Source organism: Telopea speciosissima, chromosome 2 (assembly GCF_018873765.1).
Source record: "Telopea speciosissima isolate NSW1024214 ecotype Mountain lineage chromosome 2, Tspe_v1, whole genome shotgun sequence".
Lineage (NCBI taxonomy): Eukaryota > Viridiplantae > Streptophyta > Magnoliopsida > Proteales > Proteaceae > Telopea > Telopea speciosissima.
The window spans coordinates 60,347,457-60,373,359 of NC_057917.1; the positions used below are offsets into that span (position 1 = coordinate 60,347,457).

At 40.4% G+C, this 25,903-nt stretch overlaps 1 protein-coding gene across 4 annotated transcripts in view; it reads left to right on the forward strand.

The window, feature by feature from the left end:
* The window catches only part of LOC122651836 (protein ENHANCED DISEASE RESISTANCE 2-like), a 160,103-nt gene that overhangs the window by 53,336 nt on the left and 80,864 nt on the right, over nt 1-25,903 (forward strand). For 3 of the 4 annotated variants that reach the window (XR_006331522.1, XM_043845386.1, XM_043845388.1), the window contains exons 9-17: nt 3,869-3,969; nt 4,044-4,139; nt 7,524-7,588; nt 9,043-9,114; nt 10,167-10,340; nt 22,021-22,220; nt 22,495-22,561; nt 23,257-23,432; nt 24,528-24,629. Coding sequence is in view for 3 of the 4 variants with exons in the window: in XM_043845386.1 (XP_043701321.1) it covers nt 3,869-3,969; nt 4,044-4,139; nt 7,524-7,588; nt 9,043-9,114; nt 10,167-10,340; nt 22,021-22,220; nt 22,495-22,561; nt 23,257-23,432; nt 24,528-24,629 (1,053 nt within the window). In the remaining variant the exon portion in view is untranslated. Of the gene's footprint in view, nt 1-3,868; nt 3,970-4,043; nt 4,140-7,523; nt 7,589-9,042; nt 9,115-10,166; nt 10,341-22,020; nt 22,221-22,491; nt 22,562-23,256; nt 23,433-24,527; nt 24,630-25,903 lie in introns of all 4 variants that reach the window. The other variant, XM_043845387.1, reaches the window with a different exon arrangement.

Sequence of the window (25,903 nt, forward strand, 5' to 3'; positions counted from 1 at the left end):
TGTTTGGGGACCTTCTCCCACTATATTTTTTATTTGGTTGGTGTGATTTCGTTTCATTTGTACATGTGTGGGTGGCAACTTGGTTACATGGAGGAGCAAAAAGCAACTTGTGGTAGCGAGATCTAGTGCATAGGCAGAGTTTAGGGCTATAGCCCATAGAGTCTGTGAACTTTTATGGTTGAAGAGGCTAGTTCAAGAGTTGGGGTTTGATACTGAAGCACCTATGAGACTTTATTGTGATAACAAAGCTGCCATAAGTATCGCTCAAACCCTATGTAACATGACATGACAAAGCATATTGTAGTGGATAGGCATTTCATTAAAGAGAAGATTGACTCCGGTCACATATGCACTCCTTTTGTGGGAATTGGTGATCAGTTAGCAGACATCTTCACCAAAGGCTTTATTTCTCATCAGTTCAGTACTCTTCTGTGCAAGCTGGGAATGTATGACATTTACTCCCTAGCTTGAGGAGGAGTGTTAGAGTTCATAAGGGTATTTTAGGCACATGCTTTATATTGTAACTTGATGTAACGTGTTCTTTTCTTTTTACCTTTTACCTCCCTTGGCTATCTTATATTAGCATAGGGGGGGCAAGGATGTAATTCTCTTTTCTTAGTTAAGTGAGCAATATATGAAAGAGTTGTGAAGATATTCACAACATATTCCACCGAACTATCTCTCCTCTCTTTCTTTGTCTTCTTCTTCTTCTTCTCCTCCTCTCTTCTTCTCTCGTCTTCTTCCTTCTTCATCATCTTCATCTCTTAAATTCCAACTGACCTCCCTCAGATTTAGGGAAACAAATGGTTTTCCAGCTGATCGGGAGGAGGAATTTGGAGGATTCTTTTCCTTTCCTAGAGGAAAACACTGAAAAGTGATTCCATGACTTTGATGGTTGATTTGGGGAGCCTATAGATACCTCACCAATAGATGTATGAGGATTGGAGAATTGATTTTATCAACTTAATCCTACCAGCATAGGAAAGAAGTTTGCCCTTCTAAAGTTGAAGCCTTTTACGGATGTGGTCCAATATAGCGGTACAGTAATGACCAGTCAACCTAACAGGAATTAGAGGAAGGCCAAGGTACTTGACAGGAAGGTACCTAGGCAGAATCCCATTAGGAGAAGGAGAGAGTCCTTATCAGTTTTAAAGACGCCTAAGAGGAAGATATGGGATTTCAGAGGTTAATGCGGAGGCCCGAGAGGCTCTCAAAGAGCCGGAGGGAGGACATGATGGAAGAGATGGACCTGGGGGAGGCCTTAGATAAGATCATGAGATCATCCGCAAAGGTAAGATGGGAGAGGTTGAAGCCCTTACATTTGGAGATGGGGGAGATGAGAAGTTGGTCAGATTTAGATCTGATACTCCTGAAGAAAACCTCAAGGGCAAGAGACAAGAGGAAAGGAGATAGAGAGCAACCTTGTTAGATACCAACTTTGGAAGGGAATTGACCAGCAGGGGAGCCATTAATGAGGACCAAAAAGAAAGGGGAGGAGATGCAGGAGTGGATCCAACGGATGAAGACAAGGGGAAAGGCCATTTGAGTCATGACATCATAAATGATGTCCCAACGGAGGGAGTCAAATTCTTTATGGATGTCAATTTTCACGAGGGCAATAGGGGAGTGGGATTTATGATCAAAACCCCTAACAATTTCTGAAAAAAGGAGGATATTATTAGAAATGCTTCTACCAGATATGAAGGCCAATTGGTTGGGGCTAACAAAGGAAGGGACCACCAACTTCAGCCTATTAGCCAGGATTTTGGCTATGAATGTGTAGATAAGGTTGTAGAGAGAAATTGGTCTAAAGTCAGACAAGGAAGAGGCTCCATCTTATTTTTGGGATGGGACAAAGAAAAGTGTGGTTGACTCAAGGGATTTGGTTGGGATTGAAGAAGAAGCTACATATAGCTTTGATGAGATATTCTTTGAGGATATCCGAGCAAGCAGAGAAAAATCCCATACTGAACCCATCAGGGGCAGGGGCCCAATTGGATTTGTGGGAAAGAACCTCCTTGAGAATTCCTCCTCAAAGGGAATGGATTGGAGAGAGCCAAAAAGGGAAGGGGGCGACAAACTTGTTGATGAGGTCCGGGGTAAGAGGGGAGGGAGGGGGGAATGGGGGGCAGAAGAGTGAGGAGAAGAAGGAGATGGCTTCCGCTTTAATGTCTTGGGCAGAAGAGAGAGGAGTGCCATCTTGGGCACTAAGCATGAGGATGGAATTGGAGTTAGTGTGGGCTTTCATAGATCGGTGGAAGTAAACCGTGTTAGAGTCACTGAGCTCAAGCCATTTGATGCGGGATTTTTAATGGAGAAAACTCTTTTCTTGGGAGGAGAGAGAAGAGAGCTTCATGGAGAGCCTTTTTCCCTTCCTCTGCCGAATGAGAGTTGAGCATGTCAGATTGGATGCAGGATTGGACGAGGGAAAGGCTGGAACAACAAGAGAACACTCGGGAAGAGATGTTCCCAAAAGTGGAGGAGTTCCAGAGTTGGAGGGCTCCTTTGACATTCCGAAACTTTTTAGCGAAAGCAAGGAGAGGGAGGGAGAAACAGTGGACAGGTTTATCAAAGCCTCTCGGATAATGGAGAGGAATTTAGAATGAGATACCCACATGTCAAAGAATTTGAAGGGCTTTGGCCTTAAGGAGGAGTAAGGGTGGATGAGAAGTTGGCAGGGGCAGTGGACAGTCTATTCCTTGTTTATTGTCTTCTTAACATATTTATCAAGGCGGGAAGGTGACCATGGCGTTTTAGAGGGTAAAAAAACAAGGCGACACCGCTATGGCGGCAAGGCGCCCGCCATGGTGCCTAAGGTGTCCAAGGCGACCAAGGAGTCTGGACGCCATGGCAATGCCTTGATAACTATGCTTCTTGACAGAAGGCTGGATCACGAAGGACCTAGCCCCAGGCAGGATCTTCTTAAACAAAGTTTAATGCTGTTTTGGTCTTCAAAATCTGGGCAACAATTGATGAACTTGTAATAGATATTCCTTAATCGATTGCAGAACTTGTAGCAGATCACACAATGAAATAGAAACAAAGAAGAAAATAAAAAATAGAAGGATAATTTGGATGGAGCCTCTCACTCTCTCCTGGGTCTCTCACCCATGGCCTCTCACCATATACCACTGCATCTCACAGCCATCTGAGTCTCACAGTATAAAACAAAAGGCTCAAGCCAATAGTTCATTAATCAAATTCGTGTACAAGGCTGTAGCCCCTTACAAACTAATATAGAAGACTGAAAAACAAACTCAAACACTAAAAGGGAAAGGGCTAACCCAATCCTTAACGAATAAGGTAACATAAATTTACTAGGAAACTAAAATAATGAAGGAAATTGACTCATAACAGGATTCTAACTAAACTAATAAAGCAAATCCCGTTTTCCTACTTTCTACCCATATTTTAGGCTCATTAAATTGGCCAATTACAAAGTAAACCTCTGTGTTCAAAAGCCCAACACCTACATTACCCAACCCAAAGCTTATTTTCAATAAAATAAGCCCTTTAGGTGACTGATCTGCATCACTTCTCTTCTCCTCTTTCCTTACTATAATCTTTTGTTGCCTATTAAACAAATGGAAAAACAATTACTTGATCATGGGTCTTCTTTTTTTTTTGCTTTTCTTTTCTCTTTTTTGGGACCAGCTGCTGATGTATTCTTTATAGTATCGACTACACCTCAATCTATTAAAACTTTTTAATGTATGAGTTGGCAGGGTGTCAATCTTCAGTTATTTCCAAAGCTATACATAAATGTTTTGGGACTTATGCTTCTATTTCAGCATTGCCAGTGATGTCGTTCATTTTAATTTAGAATCTAATATATTTTTCTTCAAAAAATATTTTCTGTTATACATAGATTGGTAAAGATGTCCTTGTGAAGGCTGTTGGTGTTGTTGATGCAAGTGTTGACACTGTATTCGAAGTATTCCTAAGCCTTGACCGACATCGGAGATATGAGTAAGTTGATCAGACTTTGTACTCCCTGCAATATAAATTTACAACTCAAATTATTCTAAAAATGGTTTGTGCAGGTGGGATATGTTGACTAGTCACTTAGAACTTGTAGATTCTATAAATGGGCACTATGATGTTGTCTATGGTACATGTGGCCCTAACCACTTGGCTCGGTAAGTTTGTTTCTCATGAATCGTGATATTGGCTAATTGACATTTAACTGTCCAATACATATCTGTCTTTCCTTTGAAATATCAATTCATTCATTGCATAGGCAGTTGACAAACTTTATTGCAAAAACTTATGTTGCCATTGTTGGGTCTGCTGGCTCAATTCTCTCATGATTCTTGATTTTTACGGTTAGGCACTTAGGCCTTTCCTTTTTAGTGTCTAAGTCTATTTTTGAGTTTTCTATATAAGTTTGTAAGGGAGGCCAGCATGGTACACAAATTTTATTAATGAAATATTGACTTTCACCTTTGTGAAAATCCTGAGATAAGTTGGGTGAGATGCCCAGGCTGAGATAGCGATTCTCTTCAGTCTTCCCCCATCCCCTTCCATCGGTTATTGAATCCAAACCCTAAGCATAGCAAGTTCATCCTGGGAAAGCGAGGAACTAGTACTATCATGAGCCAGTTCAGAAGCCTCTGTGTGAAGTGCAACCTGGGAGGATCGACCACGACCACGGGCCTCGTGAGGAGGATGTAGATCGACCATGCAGCTTCTAGCAAAAAACGTTGGTATGACGTTCCTTGCTACACTAGTCACACGTGACTGGTTCCCTATCAGAGGAGACACGATCAGTAGAACGATCACTAGATCGAGGGGACCACCTTTAGGCTGAGTGGACCTAGGTCCTAGAGAGTAAAGCTGATCGGTCCTGAGTGGTATGCTGTAACATAGCATTGCGGCGGCTGTCCTCCAATTGAATCAATGAATAAGAGTGCTCCAAGGTAGGGGAAGGGTCCCGGCTAGCCCAGCTAGAAAATCATAAACCCGAAACTTATCTTTCCGTTTCTTGAAGGCAGTAGCATCAGCAGTATAGGTTGCCTGAAAAGTTTCATAGAAGTCGAGCTCCTGCCACAGACTACGCAACTCAGAATAGTATTGAGAAAGAATCAGGTCCTTCTGCATGGTTTCATGAAGCTTCTTGTGCAGCTCATAAACCTAGGCATCATTCCCAACCTGAGAGTATGTATCCTGAGCTACTTTCCAAATCTTGGCTGTAGTATCCAATAAGAGATAACCTCGAGCAATCTGAGGTTGCATAGAGTTGATGAGAACGACCATTACCAAGAAGTTATTTGAACTCCACTTCCTCTGTGAAGAATCGGCTGTAGTAGGCTTTGCAGTTTCACCCGTCAAATACCCCGCATAGCCACATGAATCAATGAGAGGTAACAGGAGCGAGACCACATCTAATAATTGTTCCCATCCAATTGAACATAACTACCATGGAATGAAGGAAAATCATTTTGAGTTCCACGACTCGATCCTTCAATTCCAGTAGATGCAGTAGAGTCAGCTGACATAGTTATCAATCAGGTTGATGAGAAAAGGTTTATCAAGGAGAGATAAGAACTTGAAGAGATTGATGATTATCACAAAGACTAACATAAAATCAAATGAGGGTTCAAAACCCTGAAAAAAATCAATCTAATCCTTAAAACCCTGAAAAAGTCGATCTACCTCAAAGCCCTGAAAAATTCGATCTCAAAACCTTGAAGTAAATCGATTTAGGCACATAGGTCTCTCCGATCATTATTCAAGGGAGATCTGAGAGCTCAATAGGTAAGGGGAAGATCCTCGGTGGCCTAGGATAGATCTACCGAGAGTAGAAGTAGAAGATGAGAGAGAGAGTCGGCGGCGGCTAGGGCTGAGATCTTGAGGTAGATCTCAGCTCTGATACCATGTTTGATTGAGAGGAATGAGGTGAAACCGAGGGAGGAGAGAGGTGAGAGAGTCGGCGGCGGCTAGGGCTGGGATCCCGAGGTGGATCTCAGCTCTGATACCATGTTTGATTGAGAGGAATGATTAGACTGCCGGTGTGACAGCCCTATTCTATTGATAATAAGTGACATGCAGGTGCAAGTACAATAATGCCCCTATGGACAAATTTACCCTTATAACCATACTACACCCAATATTACAACACCATTCAACTAGGTAGGTTCGAATCTGGCTCTCCTAGGGTTCCCTCATCTAGGATCCCTGGGGAAAAGAATCATTGAAATATAGCCGTTGGAATATGGCCATATGGAAAGGGCTGTTGGATTATGACCGTTGGAAAGATGTTGGAAAGAGTGCATGGGAGAAAGTGGAGTGGGCGTTAAATCTTCTTCATCATGACTATATCATTTTTATTTTGGTTCGTATATATATGACATACCTACCGATTGGACTACTCTCTATTTTCTTCCAATCCATAGTTCTTCTTTCCCCTATTCTTCTTCTTCTTTATTTTGCTTTGTTACACATCCTTAATCCTTGTAGGGTCCATGTACCAATAGACTAACCAGTAAGAGTAGGCTTGGATTCACCTTTTCTTGGGATGGTTTATCATTTTTGAATTCCACTGCATCGGTATTTTGCATCATATATATGATCAATTTTGTCATCATATAAATCTAAACCAAGTTTGGACAATTTTTGTTGATTCATAGACTAGGCTGCTGTATTTATAATTGATGGAACTTGAGTTCAAGGTTCCAATTTTCGACAGAACAGCCCATTCCGACATGGTGAAACCATGTGGGAAATCCTTTGACTCGAGGGATGCTTAACTAAGCATAAATAAGAATATAAGAATTATTAGAAACCAAAACCATCCAAAGTGGTTTTGTGATTTCAAAGCCCAAGTAGGTTTCATATCACGTAGGTTTTGAATCTTTTTGGCCAATATAAGTTATTCTAAACAAATATAAGAGGCATATCACACATCAGATGCTTAAAAGAATAGAACCATGTTATAACATATATACCATATTTTATAGTCATACTGGACTATATGTTATAGTTTTTCTATTATTCAACAATTATGTGGGAGATTACTGTTTTACTAAAGAAAGGGAGAAACATCATTTATGTTGCATTATGTGTCCTATATATTCCTAGTTAATTGCATGCATGTTTATGAATTTCTTTTTTTGTATTTTATTTTTAAATGTAAAAAAATTTCTAGGTCAGAAAATCAATGGCTTAATTTCTCTTTAAATACTCTTCAATTGCTCTTGTTGATAGTGCATGAGACTAGAATGTATTGTATTGAGGTGTTTTTTTGATAGGCCCAAAATAATGTATACTAGCAATTTCACACATTTCATTTCGGCTATTTCAACCAGAATTTGGTATTCATTTCGTTTTCATATATGTTTTCGACACCTTGGGAAACCAAAATATTTTTCAAAATTTTCATATTTTGAAATTTTGAACATTGTAATGAGTTCCAATCTAATTACAGCTTGCTATAAGTTACTGAGTTAACGCAGTTTTTCTTCTTCTTTTTAAGCCACTTCCATTATTTCAATTTTGATCCTTACATGCTATGGTATCTCCAGGTGGCAATCCAAAAGGGATTTTGTTTTCTCTAGGCAGTGGTTTCGTGGACAAGATGGAGCATATAGTAAGTCTTCCCTCTGAAAATTCAAAATTTGTCCTTTATCATGAAGGTGTTCAGTGATGCATTTATGACGATAGAGTCGATACTAGAATTTCATTTTTGGGTCCTTGTTATTCTGCAACAGGAAATGCATAGAATCATTCTTATTGTATCTGTCTCGTATTGCTCTCGTCAATAATATAAGATATCTGATGTTGCATTAAGGCTCAGGATTCATAGTTGTCAAGGCGGCAAGGCGACCCAAGGTGATGGAGGGGTGCCTAAGCGCTTAGGCAAAAAGGCACCTGCTTAGGTGACCAAGGCGTCCAAGTGTTATTTTCTATTTCCTCTATTTTCTAACATTATTTAGTATGCTACAATATATACCTTATATGATCAAAATTAATATTAAGCCACATCAAGTCATAAAAAATCAACATTAAGTCACTTCAAGTAATCAATAATCAATATTAAGCCACATTAAGTCATCAAAATCAACATAGAATTAGAAGACAGTAGAACTGAAGTAGCAAGCTATTGGAAGTTTGAAACAATCAAAACATACATTTGGTTTATACAGTTCTTGGAATTGGTCATTGTCCTGGTATACCTAGTCTCACATTTGCTTTATACTGTCTTAGAAAATATGATCTTATCTATAAGTAGTTAAACTGCTCTCGATTTAGAGAAATGTTCTTGTTCTCTAAGAGGTTTGACTGATTAAATGATTTTATTTTTACATGAGACTCTTTGTATTAGGTAGAACACAAAACCAGTTTTCCAATAAATCCAAGATTACTTAAAGCTGATTTATATTGACAGAGTTATGTTCCAGTTAAACCTTATTTGGTGTGCACTAATACTGTCAAAATTGCTCTAAATGAAAATATTTTTTTAGATATCAAATGTTCAAAATAAATGAAAATTTTACTGTTTTTTTGGTTTTTAGCAATGTTTTACCATATGATCTGTTAGATTGGAGAAAAAACTCCAGCATTATAAAGTTGAAAATTTTTCCTATCACTGAAAATCCAATTTTTGTTATTGAATTAGGGGGTTGACTTTTTATCCTTTTGGGATTTTATTTTTTAATTATTTTTATTGGATTCAAATAGGGGGTATTTGCTTATTTATGAATAATACTTAAATGATATTTAGTATAAATAAGGGCCAAACATGGTTTACCACTAAGGTAGCAGTTGCCTACACCCCAAAAATCCGCCTGGACACCTAGGCGATGCCTTGACAGCTATGTCGGGATTCACTTGTATTTATATTGAACTTGTATAATACCTTACTTACAAAACACTTTATACACTATTTTGTGAACCTCAAGTGGCAAGTTTCAGGTTGAATACTTGGATGTGTGATATAAAAATTTCGCATTCAATTGAACTGCATAGATTTGCCAGTAATAAATCTAGCATGGTGCATTCTTGTTTATTTAACTTGTGGTCCTGATGCATTTATTGATGCAGCCATATTGCAATTTCCGGTTGTCCACAAGAAGCAACCTCCTAAATCTGGCTATCACCGTACACAAATTAATCGTAAGAATTTCTCTTTGCTTAAAGAAAATACTCCTAATCATTTTCTTATTTCATTTTTCCCCCTCCTTGCTCATGCTTTTGTTCAACTGGCTGTTTCCCTTGAATGCTTGTTATGTTTTTATGTACTGGATTATGCATATGTTGTCTTTTCTCCCTCCTAAATTTGCTGGTATTGAGTCCAATTTATTAATGGTCTGGAAATATAATGAAATTCTGGTTATGGTTTATTGTAGTTTCCATAATATGTTTTTTTTTGGTTTCTCATGTTTACGTTTAGATACCAATGGTCTTTCCCTTCCCTCCCCACATCAATAAGCAACTAATTTTGATCTTTTTCAAAAGTATATCAAGAACACAAAAGCAAGAGGAGGAAACCATTGAAAATGGAGAAGATTGGTAGATGAAAAGGAAAGCAAGAAAGCTACAAGTAAAACAATGCCTCCAATCCCAACACATGCCACCCTTCACCACCACTATTTCACTCCTTCATGTCACCACCCACCTTCACCAACAAGACTGCAAAACAGCCCAAACTGCAAAGAGAACAAGACAGAACCAACCCCAGTCACCTTCTCTCAGCTTACTCCACAAATCTCCCCATTCCTCTGCCAACTATCCCCCCCCCCCCCCCAAAAAAAAAAAAATTTTAATAAATAAATAAAAATAATAAAAATAAAAATAAAAACCCATTATGAAGAAAGTGTACTTTTCGTCACCTTTTATCTTTCTTGTATCCTTTTACTTGGTTTCAGAAAGCTCCGATGAATCATGTTTTAAAATCAGATATAGTATGTTACTTTGGTTTTTTTGCCGTGAATCCACGTTGAGTTGGGTTGGGTTGAATTCTACTTTGGTTACCTGGAAAATCCACATGGAGATCTGATTCATTGTAATACGTAGCAACTAGCAAATATATTTTTATTTCTCCATGACTTCCGTGCTGAGAAAAGTGAAAAATTGTTGACTACCACTTATTTCATTCCAGTATGTACACAAATATCAGGCTTCTCTCTACTGACCTTTGAGGCCTTCATCTTTATGGTTCTGTGTAGATTCCACTTGGGAGATGAGAGGTTTGAATCTGTCCCCAGCTTCAAATGCTGCAAGATGTTTGGTAACACTAATTTTGGAGCTACCGACATCTAGTGGCTGTTGTATGTGGAAGAAGAATCACTGGTCAGACTTTGAAAAGACAGTCTCCTATGCTTTGTTGTCCCAAGTTGCAGGTTCGGTAACCTATCCTATGTTATCTATTCAAATTTAATTTCTTTTAGAAATTTCACTCTCATGGTGAGGGCTAGGGCTGTAAATACATACCCATTTACCCGCCGTACAAAACTTTCATTTGGAGGGAAAGGGTAGAATTTTCATATTGTTTATCTTAAATAGGGAGGGTAAGGTTAATGAGACTATTTAACCAAACAGGTAGGGACGTAGGGTAGGTGTACCCTTTATCTGTCTAGATAAAGATAGGTAAATCTGTTGCATTTATACATTATATAGTATATACCTATTTGTTTTATATGTTAACTATAGGTCTGTCCCATATAACCAAGGATTTAAGTACTGGTATCGGGTATCATACCGGAGGGGTGATTTTAAGAGACGTATCGTATCATTTGGAGAGACGCTAGATATGCTAAAGATTTGCATGGAAATTGTCAAGAAATGCATGGATGCATTTATAAAAAAGGGCGTACCCAGTGCACGAGGCTCCTGCCACTGCGGGGTCTTGGGAGGGTCATAATGTACGCTGCCTTACAATGGATGCATTTATGGTACATATAAAATGCAGTTTTGAAGCAAGAATTTGAGTTGTTTTTACCTAATCTAGTGATGCATAACATCCCCCCCCCCCCCCACAAAAAAAAAAAAAAGATTTGCGACTGCCATTTTCTTGCCCACATTGGCCATTCCAAAAGCTGCACGCAGGCTAGGCCTGGCCTGGCCAGACCATGCAAAGCCTGGGTTTGGTCTGATTCTCTTGGGCTGCAGGCTCAGTCAAGGGGCCAAGGAGGCCTGGACCTGGGCCTAAGCTGGTACTTCGTGGGGTGCTTGACTGGACCTGGGCTGGGCTTGGCGGGGGCTGCTGATGGCCCTGCATCACAGGCTGCTTGGCAAGGGTAGCTAAGAGGCAAACAGTGCTGCAGCCAGCGTTGCAGACGATGACGCCTTCCAACGGGTCCTTGTCGGTGAGCATCTTCATGGCATTCTTGACGGTCTTGAAGTGGCCGAATCGGATGTCGTGCTGGACCTTGTTGACATCGTTGGTCTCCGCAGATTTTCTTCCGTCACTGGCAGCTGGAGGTTTTTAAGTACTCCCTCCTTGTCCCCTCCTCCGACTTGTTGCCTATGCTTCTCAGGGTCGGCGAGGGAGACCACAACGGACACAGCAGCGACCCAACGGATGACATGTCAGTGGCAGTGGACTGTGGTGGAACTGAAAGGGCAGCTGGCAGGGTTATGGTGGAGCTTGAAAGCATTGGGGTGTTGGGCTTGTGCGAGAGGGCGAGAGAGAAGACGGTTTTGATTCTTATCATTTTAAAAATGTCAAATGACATATCTACCCTTGGTTTTTGAACCGTTAGAAGATGTGCTTATTAACCTTTAGTGCATAAATAGCCATAAAGGATTTGTTGCCCAAAATCAGAAACATGTCCTCACCTATTTCTGAATTTCTATTTATTTTGATTTCTATCTACAAGATTTAAGGGTAAGAAATCATACCAAACACCTGCAGATAGACATACATCAGAGAAATAGAAAGAGAAACAATACCAAAGACAGCTTTAGACAGTAGGCAATGCAATGTGTAAAGGTAAGGGTAAATCCTTACCCGACCTTATAGACTAAGGTTAAAGACCTCCCCCAGCTCTTGAAGGGTACAGGTAGACCACCCTACTCGTTGACAGCCCTAGTGGTTGGGATATGAATTGAACTATTAGGAGCAAAGTGTAGAAATACCATTCTTCATGCTAGGTTTTTGAGATATAGATTAAATAGTCTTGTTTATGCCATTAGATTCTGGTTACTTTTAAGGATTACAATAGGAGAATCTCGAATCTGGTTAGGAAAATGCCACAGGGACTGCTTCTCCCCATATGGTTGATTATAACAGATGCATTCAGGATCGGGGCAGGCTTATGTCTTTTCTTTTCCCTCTTCTTTCAGGAGGAAATGTAATGTAAGGCAAGGACTCAAGGAACTTAATCCCAAGTAGGATCTCTTTTTTTTTGGTGAATAAAGAATTCATTACCAAAGAGGAAAAGATACAAGTGGCCCTCATATGGGGAAAAGAGAAAGAGAAAGATAGGCAAACAAGCTAGACAAGGTTGCACCCACCCTTCAAGAGGAGGGGCAACGGGGTGTAAAATAAAGAGGGGGAGACCCCAGGAGACAACAATGAGCCAGTTCCTTGGGGAAACCCTTACATTAAGATGGGGGAGCAGCGAATGCTTAGAACTGAACATCAAAGTAGATGGAATTCCAAATCTTATCAAATGATCGTTAGTTGGTTGTCCATCTGCGAAGATTACGTTCCATCAAAATGTGGTTAATGGACACACCAAAGGAAAGTTTTCAGTGATATCACAAATAGATTTCCTTGCAAAGGTCATGTCCATCCAAATCCATTTTCTATCAAGAGGGAGGATTCTTCTATTACTTGGCCAGCCATTTACTTAGGATTCTCTTCCAGATATTTGAGGAGAAGGGGCAAGAGAAGAATAGGTGAGCAGCATCTTCAGTACCATTCCAGCATAAAGAGCAAGGGGGAGAAACCTGAATCTGGCGGTGGACGAGGAAGGACTGTGTTGGGAAGCAGTTTGATAAGGCACGCCAAACAGTGAAGCTGTGGCGGGGGATATAGCCTTTTAACCAAACAATCTTGCGCCAAGAAGACAAAGGACATCTAAATCTGACAAATTCCCAGGCTGAGGAGGAGCTAAAGAGACCTGTTGATGATGGGAGCCAGACAACACTGTTACCCCTGCCTCTTGGATCAATAGGGAGGGAAGGCAAGGCATTCCAGATATCTGACAATGGGGGGAGGGGGCAATGACCATTCAAGATGATGGAGTTTTGCTACTCTTTTAGAGTATTTACTGTAGAGAGTAGAAAGGCATGGCATGATTTGTATAGCTAATGTAGTCCTGGATTTGAATGCTCAAACCAAGAACCAAAACAGAATCTTTTCATCAGAGGATAGTTCAGATTCGGGAAAATCTTGATAATAGGAAATCAGGTGGTTGAATGGGCTTAAAATTTGGGTTAAGTGTGGATTATATAGGAGAGAAGAGATGCTGAAAGTTACAGTTGAATCAGATGACTAAATCTGAAGTTATGGAGGAATCCTAGTTGGGGTAGGAGTGAGGGTATTATGGTAAATAAGGTATTGGAACTAGGGTGAAGAGATATGATTAGGTTACTAATTTTAGAATTGATATATCATGAAATCAGCTACTTATTCTGAGCATGAAATCAGAATCAGTTATGTTTGAAGGTCTGAAATTGTGCTTTAATGGGGGTAGGGACAGAATGGGAAATATGAAAATATATGTTCAATCGGATGGCTGGTTTGATGGATCTCGAAAATCACCTTGCATATGATCTTCTAGAAGGGAAGAAGAATAGTTGCAGGTTTTCAGATTTAGACAGACTTGTTGATGGTGAGCTTGATTTCAGAATTTCAAAGCAATAAATCAGTAATGGAGGATGTAGAGAGTAGCCAAACGACCCACCCGGGTTTCCCACCACAAGGTGCCAATCGGATCAAACACCAATCCCTTCTTCCTCTATCAAACACAAGGTTTCTTCTCCAATGGAGAAGAGAACAGCAAATTCGTGTCCAATGCTTGCCCCCCCTTACAACCTTATATAAAAGACTTAAAAATAGACTTCTACACTGCAAAGGAAAGGCCTAACCCATTCCTTAACCTATTAGGAAACCTAAATTGAATAGGAAACTGAAATACTAAAGGAAATAGACTTAAAACATGGCTGGACTTATAGAGCCTTGATCCAGCCCAACTTACATTGCTTAAAAGCAAATAAAAGAAAACAACTAAACTCACTTAAATTGAACCACTGGTTGGACCAGCTTGGACCCAGTTCAATTTAAAAACAAAAGACTTCAAAAATAAAACTAAGTATGGAAACTAAACTACCTAATCCCGTATGCAACCTTATTACCCATAGTTTAGGCCCATAATAGTGGCCTATTACATTGAAAACCCATGGGTTCAAAGGCCCAACATGTATATAACCCAACCCTAGACTTATTCCTAAGCAAAGAAACCCAGTTTGGTGATAAATCTGCATCAATAGCCGCCCTAAATGGTTGTTGTAAGGTTCGGTTGAACTTAGTTGAGTTGACTAACATGCAAGACTAGCACTAAATGTAGAGGGTAATCCCAGACAATATGATTGGGGTGGGGTTACATAGGATGAAACCCTAGGTTCAGGTCACACGCTCCTCTTAACAAGATCCAAGTAAACCCAAATCAGAAAAGTCAACCCTCTTATGTAGGTCAAACTTTAAGTGGTCCCCAGAATACAACAGTGTTCTAATTATGGGATTAATCGCAGTCAATGGATAATTAAATCTGAAAGTCAAAACCCAAGAATAGGAGAAATTGATTGCAGAAAATCAGAAATAATTAAATCTGAAACTCAAAACCCAAGAATAATAGAAGTTCAATTGCAGAAAATCAGAGACTCTGATCAGTCCCAAAATCTGGTCGAAGATCAGTCTTAGAGAGGCCTTCTAATCCCTAAAATATGAACCAGATCTCGGTTAGATTTAAGACAAAAAATTAATCTTCAGACCTGGACCCAAAACAGAGTAAATTCAGGAGAAATTCTATATCTCAATTCTGTCAGAAAAGAAGCTCTAAAACAGAGCATCCACCAGTGATTTATTTGAGGAATTTGGCTGTGCTTGCTGTGATTTGAGTCTCAGTAATAACAGCATATGTTAGTGTTCGATATATGGGCCAGAATACCGTGGGGGTATTCTGGACTTTTTTCCATTGTTATTTTATTGTTTTTGTATATGTGGTTTAGTCCCACATTGCTCATGTACATATTTTACTATTTTATTATTCTTATAAATAAGAAGGTGCTTGGGATGAAATTAATCATCCAAGCATTCAGCCTAATTCTAATCTGTTAACATGGTATCAGAGCAGATTTCGAATTAGGGACCCCCCCTCTATTCCATTCTTGATTTCAGTTCCTTCTTTCCCCTTTCATTCTCGGTTTCTTCCTTCTCCTCTTCTCTTGCTCTTCATTCTCCCACTAGGGCAGCACTGATGAGGTGATCTACAAGATCTAGTTGCTGCCCTCCATTACCTCCTTCCATAGTGCAATTTTCTGCTCGATAGGGACACTATTACCTGTCTGCAATATTTGGCTTCTTCAGTTTTTTGGGGACTGCTTCCATCTCTGCTACAAGGGACCACTCCTCCTATTTGAAGACCAAGAACTGCTGTAGGCCATCTCTTTTATATCTGTTCCTATCTTCAGATCTGTTCAAGACCGCCTAAGATCGATTTTTCACAAAAAAACAGGGTTCTTTCCAAAACCCTGACAACTATCGATCTAGGGTCTGCAGATTTTTGTTGTGGCTGATTTTTGGCAGGGTGATTCAGCATTACTAGAGGACCATTCTATCCTATTTTCAGCTCCATCTGCAGTGTTTTTGCTCTCCTTCTTCCTTACATTGATTTCAGCACTTTCAGGGTTTTTTAAAACTTTGTAAAAATCGATCCAAGGGATTGACTTTGCTGTTGTTGCTGATTTTTGGAGACCATTATTCCATCATTACCAGAGGGCTCTCCTCCAATTTTCAGCCCTTAACTTGCAGGCTTTCGTGGGTTTCTCTTCACAACAGCCCCTCTCTGTGATTTGGGCTTCTCTACTGCTCTCATGGGTGACTCAGTGGATTCGACTGCTCCTACTGTTGGTGATGGACACAACAAAACAGATTATCATACCTTTACTCCTAATCCAATCAAGTTGGATGGCACTAATTACTTGCTTTGGTCTAGGTCTGCTTCCTTTGCCATTGCTGGCCGTGGCCTTACTGGTCATATTACTAGCACTAGTGTTATGCCAACTGAGATTGGAGCTGCTCAAGACAGGTGGCTGGTCAACAATAGAGTTCTCATGTCCTACCTCATAGGCTCTATGACTACAGATCTGCAGCATAATTTTCTTCTTCTTGACACAACCTCGGAGATTTGGGCTACTTGCAAGGAGACCTACGGGCAGCTTGGCAACGATGCCTAGGTCTATGAACTCAGGAAGAAGCTCCTTGACACTACTCAAGGAGACATGACAGTCTCTAAATATTATGCTACTTTGCGAAGCCTTTGGCAGCAGTTGGATCACTTTTCTGATTTTCACCCAAGTTCAGCTGCTGATGTTGCTTCCTATAAGAAGCATGTGGACAAGATTAGGGTCTATGATTTTTTGGCTGGCCTAAATGTGGAGTACGATCATATTCGTGTTCAGGTGTTGGGCCATAAGCCTTTTCCCACACTTGAACAATCTTATGCCTTGGTGTCCTCTGAGGAGAACCGTCGGGCTGCCATGTTGCACCCTCCTATTACTGACAGATCAGCTCTCAAGGCTGCTGCTCCTGCCACTCCTGTACCTAGTAGCACTGCTTCTCTTGGTGATTCTACCACAGGGATTGTTGTTTGTGAGCACTGTCACAAACCCTATCGTACCAAGGAGAAGTGCTGGAAACTTCATGGGAAACCGGCTGACTTTGAAGCTAAAAGGGCTGCCAAGACAAAGACAAAGACAAAGACCAAGGCCCATCAGACTGAGACTGTTACTGCAGCCCCTGCTACTGACACTGGTCTATCCCAGGATGATCTACAGGCATTCCTACGTATGCTCAGGTCTTCCGCTGCTGCTGCCTCTACTACATCAGCTTGTGCCAGTTCTTCTGCTCCCTCAGGTTCACACTTTGCCCGGTCAGGTATTGCATTTGGAGGTCATTGTGCTTCTGTAGCTTCCCATCCTTGGATCATAGATTCGGGAGCTACAGATCATATGGCCGGTTCCTCTAGTTTGTTTCACAGATATTCTCCCACTTCTGGGAAAGACAAGGTCAAGGTGGCTGATGGTTCCCTTTCTTCCATTTCTGGAAAAGGAATCATCAACTGCACTTCTTCTCTTCCCTTGTCTTCTGTTTTGCACATTCCTAACTTTACTACTAACCTTCTTTCCATTAGTAGTATTACTCGTGATCTTAACTATAAGGTTACTTTCTTTCCCTCTCATTATGTGTTTCAGGATCTGGACTCTGGGAAGATGATTGGATTGGGTAAAGTGCACGGTGGGCTGTACCTGCTTGATGACGGTCGCTTCTCTCCACCACCATTGCCTTCTTCGCTACACCAGAACTCCATGGTCTCTTCTGAACTCGGTAGTGGCACTCTAGGTTAGGTCACCCCCCTTTAGGAATTTTAGCTCGTTTATTTCCTAGTTTGGTCATCCTTCGTACTAAGGATGATTTTTTTTGTGAGGCTTGTGTTTTGGCCAAACAGACACGTTCAACTTATCCAGTTTCAAATAAACAGAGTTCTTCTTGTTTTCAATTAGTGCATTCTGATGTTTGGGGCCCCAGTCGTAAAGCATCTATTTCTGGTCATCGTTGGTTTGTCTCTTTCATTGATTGTCATTTTAGGCACACTTGGGTGTATCTTTTGCACACAAAAAATCTGGTTTTCTCAAGTTTTCGGCATTTTCATAAAATGGTACAAACACAGTTCCAGGCTACTCTCAAAGTATTGAGAAGTGACAATGGAACAGAGTACACAGAATCCCAATTTCAAAAATATCTAGCTGATCATGGCATCCTTCATCAAACTAGTTGTGTTGATACCCCTACCCAGAATGGTGTGGCAGAAAGGAAAAATCGCCACTTATTAGAAATGGCCAGGGCTTTGATGTTTGCGAGGAACGTCCCCTCTCAATATTGGGGGGATACGGTTCTCACTGCGGCCTATCTCATAAATAGACTCCTTCTAGGGTTCTTGACTCCCGTAGCCCCTCTGATGTTTTAAGGGGCCATTCCTCATTTATTGTGCCTCCCAAGGTGTTTGGTTGTGTGTGCTATGCTCAAGATACTAGATCTCCAGGCAAGCTTGAACCTCGGGGGCTCCGTTGTATTTTCTTGGGTTATTCTCCAACCCAAAAAGGATAAGGTGTTACCATCCCCCTTCCCGCCGTACCATGGTTGGCATGGATGTTATTTTCCATGAGTCCCTTTCTTACTATTCTTCGCCACCTCTTCAGGGGGAGAGTTCTAGTGAAGATGTGTCTTTTGAGATTCCTCTACCTAAGGTTCCTTAGGCGGCTGTCCAGCCTTCTTTACCAACACCCACGGCCCCTTTACCAACACCCACAGCTGCTGCCCAACCTCTTTTAGATGCTGCCCATCCTATTTTGGTTGATGCCCAACATCCTCTGGCTGTTCCTCCCTCACCTGATGGGAATCCTTTACAGGGGGAGACCATAGAAAATACTGTTGTTAATGTTCCTCTCCAGGGGGAGCTGACTCCAGTCCAGAGAACTATTGGTGAATTTCAGAAGAGAATTGACAACTCCAACATACTCACCTATACAAGGGGCAGATCCAACAGAGGGCAGCTGCAACCCACTATAGCACCAGTACCCATCCAATTGCCGGCTCCAGACCCGGATCCTACATCTCTTGGTAATCCCTCTCCTTCTGACCTACCTATTGCACATCGCAAAGGTACTAGGACTTGCAAACCCATATCTCGTTTTATTTCTTATAGCTCTCTTTCTCCCTCTTTTCGTGCGTTTGTATCTTCTCTTTCCTCTATCTCGATTCCTAACAATTGGCAGGAAGCATCTACAGAAGGAAAGTGGAAGGCAACAATGTTGGAAGAAATGCGAGCACTACATAAAAATAATACGTGGGATCTTGTGGCTCTTCCTCCAGGGAAAAAACTAGTGGGATGTAATGGGTCTTCGTGGTCAAACAGAAGGCAGATGGTTCGGTGGATAGGTATAAGGCACGTCTGGTTGCAAAGGGGTTCACTCAGACTTATGGGGTTGACTATCAGGAGACCTTTGCACCAGTGGCAAAGCTCAACATCGTCAGGGTGTTATTATCTTGTGCTGCAAATCTTGGGTGGGATCTCTAGCAGTTAGATGTGAATAGTGCCTTCCTTCATGGGGAGCTTGAGGAGGAGGTATATATGGACATTCCACCAGGCTTCTCTGATGATAGGACTAGGGGCAAGGTCTGTAAATTGAAGCGTGCTCTTTATGGGTTGAAGCAGTCACCTAGGGCCTGGTTTGGCAGATTTCATAAGGCTATGATTTCGGCAGGTTACAAGCAGAACAATGCTGATCACACCTTGTTTATCAGACGAGTTGGTGACAAGGTTACTCTTCTCATAGTCTATGTGGATGATATTGTGGTCACTGGTAATGATGATGCTGCAATCAGGGATTTGAAACTTCTCCATGGCCGTGAGTTTGAGGCCAAAGATCTTGGTCCTCTAAAATATTTTATAGGGATAGAAAGTTGCTCGATCTTCAAAGGGCATCTTTCTTTCTCAATGAAAATATGTCCTTGATCTATTAACTGAGACAGGGCTGCTAGGGTGTCATCCTTCGGATACTCCTATGGAAGCTACTACAAAACTTAGGGAGAAAGAGGGTGAGCCTGTTGACAAAGGTGGTTATCAACGGTTAGTGGGCAAACTCATCTATCTTTCCCACACATGACCTGACATAGCAGTTACTGTAAGTTTGGTGAGCCAGTTCATGCATGATCCCTATTCCTCTCATATGGATGCAGTCCGTCGTATTTTGAGGTATTTGAAGTCTGCTCCAGGAAAGGGAATCCTTCTATCTCCCAATGGTCATCTTAAGATTGAGGCTTATACTGATGCCGATTGGGCTGGTTCTACTGATAGCATAGTTGTCACGGCGTAACGGCGATCCAAGTCGGTGGAGGGGTGTCACGTCGATATATCGACATGTCAACGCCATGGCGAGCATGTTGACCATGTTTTATTTTTTATTTTCTCTATTTTTAATGTGTTAATAGATGTATACTCAAGCCATGTTTTATTTTTTCTCTATTGTTTCTCAAGTTTTAAGAAGAAAATTCAGAAATCGAAGAAGAAATCGAAGAGGGAAAGAAGAAATCGAAAGAAACCGAAGAGGGAAAGAAGAAATCAAAAGAAATTGAAGAGGGAAAGAAGAAATCGAAGAGGGAAGAAGAAATCGAAGAGGGAAGAAGAAATCGAAGACAGGAAGAAGAAATCGAAGACAGGAAGAAGAAATCAAAGAGGGACGCCATGGCGTAGGTCGCCATGCAACCCTCTCCAGCGCCTGGCGTCGCCATGACAACTATGACTGACAGGAAATCTATCTTTGGCTATTGTTCCTTTGTGGGTGGGAACCTTGTCACATGGCATAGTAAAAAGCAGAATGCTGTGGCAAGGTCCAGTGCTGAAGCCGAATTTCGTGCTATGGCGCAAGGCATTTGTGAACTTCTATGGCTTTGAGGATTATTGCAGGATATTGGTGTTGCTGTCCATCTTCCCATGATGCTTTATTGTGACAATAAAGCTGCCATTAGCATTGCTCATAACCCTGTCCAGCATGATCGCACTAAACACGTGGAGGTTAACCGAAATTTCATCAAGGAGAAGCTTGAAGCCGGCCTCATTTGTGTTCCCTTTGTGAAGTCTACTGATCAACTGGCTGATGTGTTCACTAAGGGATTGAGTAGCAAGCTGTTTCATCCTATCTTAGTCAAGTTGGGCATGCATGATATATATGCTCCAACTTGAGGGGGAGTGTTCGATATATGGGCCAGAATACCGTGGGGGTATTCTGGACTTTTTTCCATTGTTATTTTATTGTTTTTGTATATGTGGTTTAGTCCCACATTGCTCATGTACATATTTTACTATTTTATTATTTTTATAAATAAGAAGGTGCTTGGGATGGAATTAATCATCCAAGCATTCATCCTAATTCTAATCTGTTAACAGTTAGGCACATGAGAATGAAGATAACCCAGCCCAAAACTTAGATTAAACGATTGACTGAAGATTGAATTGAAAACAGCTGCAATATAAATTACTTGAACATGAAAAAAACAGAGAATAGAGAGAATATAAAAATCACTGGCTTCCCACTACACACATGGATCAGAATCTCACTCTCCCCAAGGGTTTCCCACCCTTAACTGAATCTCACAGAATCTCCGTTGAAGAAGACAATTTAAGTCTTATTCATCAAATCGTTGGCAAGGCCCTTACAAGCAATGCTTTTATAGAAAACTATTAACACTCCTAATCTGATTAGGAATGTAGAATCCTACTTGCTAATATCAAACATAACTCAAATAGGAACCCAAATTCTAAAAGGAGACATCCCCATGCAAGGTGAGAGAGTTTACAACTAAACAAACAACTTAAAATAAAAGAATAACTAATACTAAGCCCATGAACTGGGCTGGACGGGCCTGGTTCTTCTTCTCTTTCTTGCGAGAGTAAGGTACTCCCTGCCTGCATCAAGGCAGTAAATCCATTGAGTGCTAACAAATACTTAGATTCTTGGAAACATCTTTCAATATGTCATTGTGTGTAAATGGGGTGATTTCTTATTTATTTTGCCCATTTTATTGATTGCTTATGCGTAAAGGAGTACTTTGGAGCAAATCCTGCACTCACATTTGAATTTCCAACAACTATTGTTCATTCAACGATATTTGAATTATCTGACAATACATCATTTTGTCGAATTTGTTGTGCTTTGTCATTGGTTACAAATAATTATGTAGCAATATATATATAAGTAGAAGTCTTATTTCTTTTCTCCATTTGATATGTTTAGGCCTCAAGGAATACTTTGGAGCAAATCCTGCACTCAGATTTGACTCTCCAACTACTGTTGTCAATTCAAAAGTCTCTACTTCTAGTGCAAGTGGTGAATTTGAGGATGAAGAAGTTGGTGATGAATTCTATGATGCAATTGCTGCTGATCCATCATCTGAAGATGAGGATAGCGATGATGACGTAGAGGATGCCCAGACGGTCTGTATTTACTGCCATTACTGTTATTTTTCAGATCACTGATGCAGAGGCCCTGAGAATTTTTAATCTGTTCACACACACAAACAATGGTTGTACTTCCCCTTGACTTTAGAATGCACACTCACGTATGACATATACAAATATGCGCACACACATATGACATATACAAATATGCACATGCATGTGTGGGCACACACAAACACATGCACATATATGAGCATACAGACACATGGAGGCAGTCAAAATTTTGACCTGCTCCTTGATATTCTGTCAGGATGGGAAAATGAAGCTAAAGAATGTCTCATGGGCCATCGCAAGCTTGGCCTTGAAACGGAGTTCAGGTAATATTGCCTCATCTAGAGCATAATATCAGTATATCCTTAACCTGTGAGGAAAAGCATGCTACTGTTCTGTAATTCCACTCATTAATTAACATAGATAATTGAGATGAAGTACACGCTTATGTGTTTCACATGTTTAGGTTATTTTGCTCTCTTTTCTACTTGATTTACAATTCAGTAAGTAAATGTGAACCATACATATTTTGGCTAGGTAAATAATTCATGTTGTAGTGTTGAGCTATTTGATCAGACAACCAACTCAACTTTGTTGTATTTGAAGCCTAAAATTTGTGGATGGTACTCTGTCATCCCATATTTTGCTTTCCCTCTCTGATGCTGTAATCATTTCCTTCTTCTTATCAACAAATTTAGTGACAAATCTCCTTCTAATAAAAACAAAAAGGAAGAAAATATTTCTATTGCATATTTCAAAACCTTTGAATGCTGCACCTGATGATTTCTATTGGATATTTCAAAACCTTTGGTGCAGAGTAGTAATACTAAAAATTGTAACAAATATTACAAGGAAAATAGTATTTACAGTTTATTATTGACAAAGGTATCATTTTTGGTTTCTTCTAATTGTACTTGTGGACTTTAAATGATCATGAGTTGACCTAAAACCCTAAGCTTTAAGTTCAGTCTGTTATTTTTTACATACCCTCGATTATTCTCAAGTGTTTGTTCTGGTGCAGTTACAGTTGCAAATAAGGAATTAGATGACCACATTCCTCCTATCAGTATGGATGCAAGTCAGTATCATGGTTCCATGTCCCAAGGAAAAGATCTTACTGACACAAACTGTTGGTCTTGTCCGGGAGGACAAGGCTTTATGATAAGAGGAAAGACATACTTAAAGGATAATTCAAAGGTGGTTCTATCTTTCCTTACTTTAATTTCTCTGTTCAATTTGAACAATTATGAAGTATTTTAGCTTCTTCTGTATTATTAGTACACATCATATTTTCTTATTTTTCTTTTGTATTCTTTTGTTTGATCAATGAAGAAAAAGATACTATTAGTACCAACAGGACACAAACACAGAACAGAGAACAAGACTTGAGAAGGAAAGAGACAAGATGACCCCTTTTGCCATGCACAGACTCACTATCACCAATAAATGCATCTATAGTTATCAAGGCGGCAAGGCATAGGAGAGGGTCCAAAAATCAAGGCGACCGCCTAGGCGCCCAAGGAGCCTTGACGCCTAGGCGACACCTTGATAACTATGAATCCAGCCCCCTCCATAAGAAAACCTAACCCCCTGATGCAAACCTGGGGTTCGAAAACCCTATATGAGTTGCTTATGGGCCCACCCGTATTAAACAATTCAAATATGAGGTTTAAATATAGGGAAGTATGGGCCTTGAATATGAAGAAAACTGAATCTAGGACATAAAAGTAATTAACTTTTTAGAGGAAGAACGAGTCTGGAATTTAAATTCAGACTCTGGGTATTTTAGAAACAAAATTCAGAAAGAAAGGGCTTTTTTAATAAGATTTTCATCCTTCTATCATTTTGCTTTCTATTCTGTGTTATTTCACGTAGTTTCATGTTGTTTCAAGTCCTATAAAGCTAACGTGAACACAACCCATTATTTGGCATGCTATGTTCATGTTGGTGGTCTTTCTATTTCATTGGATTTTTGAGATTTTTAATAAGCGGGTTGTGTTTGAAGAAAGTTGTATTGTGTCTTGAGTCTGGACACAAAACGACTCATTTCCACCCTTCTTAAATCCATGGAATTATGCTGGATAGAGTTATTTTTTAGGGATGTATGGTATAAATTCATCTCACTGCAGGGTTTATTATGAAAAGATATATCGTCCTCATTTCAAATCTTTAGTTTTTCTGATGTCTATGACCACACTGATAGACCATCTTTTCTTTGGCTCATATTGAAAATTTTAAATTGGATTATTTGGTCAGTCAGCTGAGTAAATCTATCACTTTGTTTCCTCTTAGATAACGGGAGGAGATCCTCTTTTGAAGCTCTTAGCTGTTGACTGGTTCAAGGCTGACAACCGAATTGACAATGTTGCATTGCATCCCAAATGCTTTGTTCAGGTAAAAGAATCTGTTCTTCGCATTTTCCCTGTATTTGCACTTATACAATTACCAACTTGTTTATGAATGTTAAGGTATGAGGATCGGCGTTTGGAATTCTACAAAAAGGACCTAAATATTAGGCAAAATAGGTTTCCTTTGGTCATAGTTATCAAGGCGTCGCCTTGGCGTCTAGGCTCCTTTGCACCTTTTGCGCCTTGGACACCTTGGTCCGCCTTGCTGGTATCGCATTGATTTTGGACCCTCTCCACTGCCTTGGTTGCCTTGCCGCCTTGATAACTATGCCTTTGGTGTTAAGTGTCCAATATTTCGTTACTTGGTTCAAAAAGTCATTAAATTGAAGTAGCATGACAGCTATATACGGCCTATGTTAGCAAAACAATTTAGGATGCAATGCTTGAATGATCAATGTGATCATCAAGCCATTTTATTTATTACATTCAAAGAATGGACAGAATTACCAAAAAAAAAAAAAAAAAAAACCCACATAGCCAACTCTACTAGCTATGGGGGAAAAAACCCAAAATACCCTTTCGGGTTACATAACTTAACACTCCCCCTCAAGTTGGTGCATAGATATCACACATGCCTAACTTGCCTAAATTAGGATGAAACATTTTCCCACTCGGTCCTTTAGTGAAGACATCAACAAGCTGATCACCTGACTTCACAAAAGGTATACAAATCTGTCTACTTTCTAACTTCTCCTTGATGAAGTGTCTGTCAATCTCTGCGTGTTTGGTACGGTCATGCTACACTGGATTGTGGGCAATGCTAATTGCTGCTTTGTTGTCGCAGTACAACTTCATTGGAAGATGAATAGAACCACTAAGATCTTGAAGTAAACTTTGAAACCATAATAACTCACAGATTCCTTGGGTCATAGCATGGAACTCTGCTTCAGCACTGGATCTTGCCACAACATTCTGTTTCTTACTACGCCATGTGACAAGATTACCTCCTACAAACGTACAATAACCTGAAGTAGATTTCCAATCAGGATTACCACCCCAGTCAGCATCAGTGTAGGGCCTTAATACGAAGATGATCATGCGGAGAGAAGAGAATCCCTTTTCCTGGAGCTGACTTCAAGTAATGGAGAATATGAAGAACATCAGCCATATGAGTGGAGTAGGGATCATGCATGAACTGACTGACCAAACTCACTGCGAATGCAATGTCTGGTCTAGTGTGGGAGTGATAGATCAATTTTCACCAACCCTTGATAACGTCCCTTATCAACAGGATCATCATCTTTCTCTTTCAAACGAGTA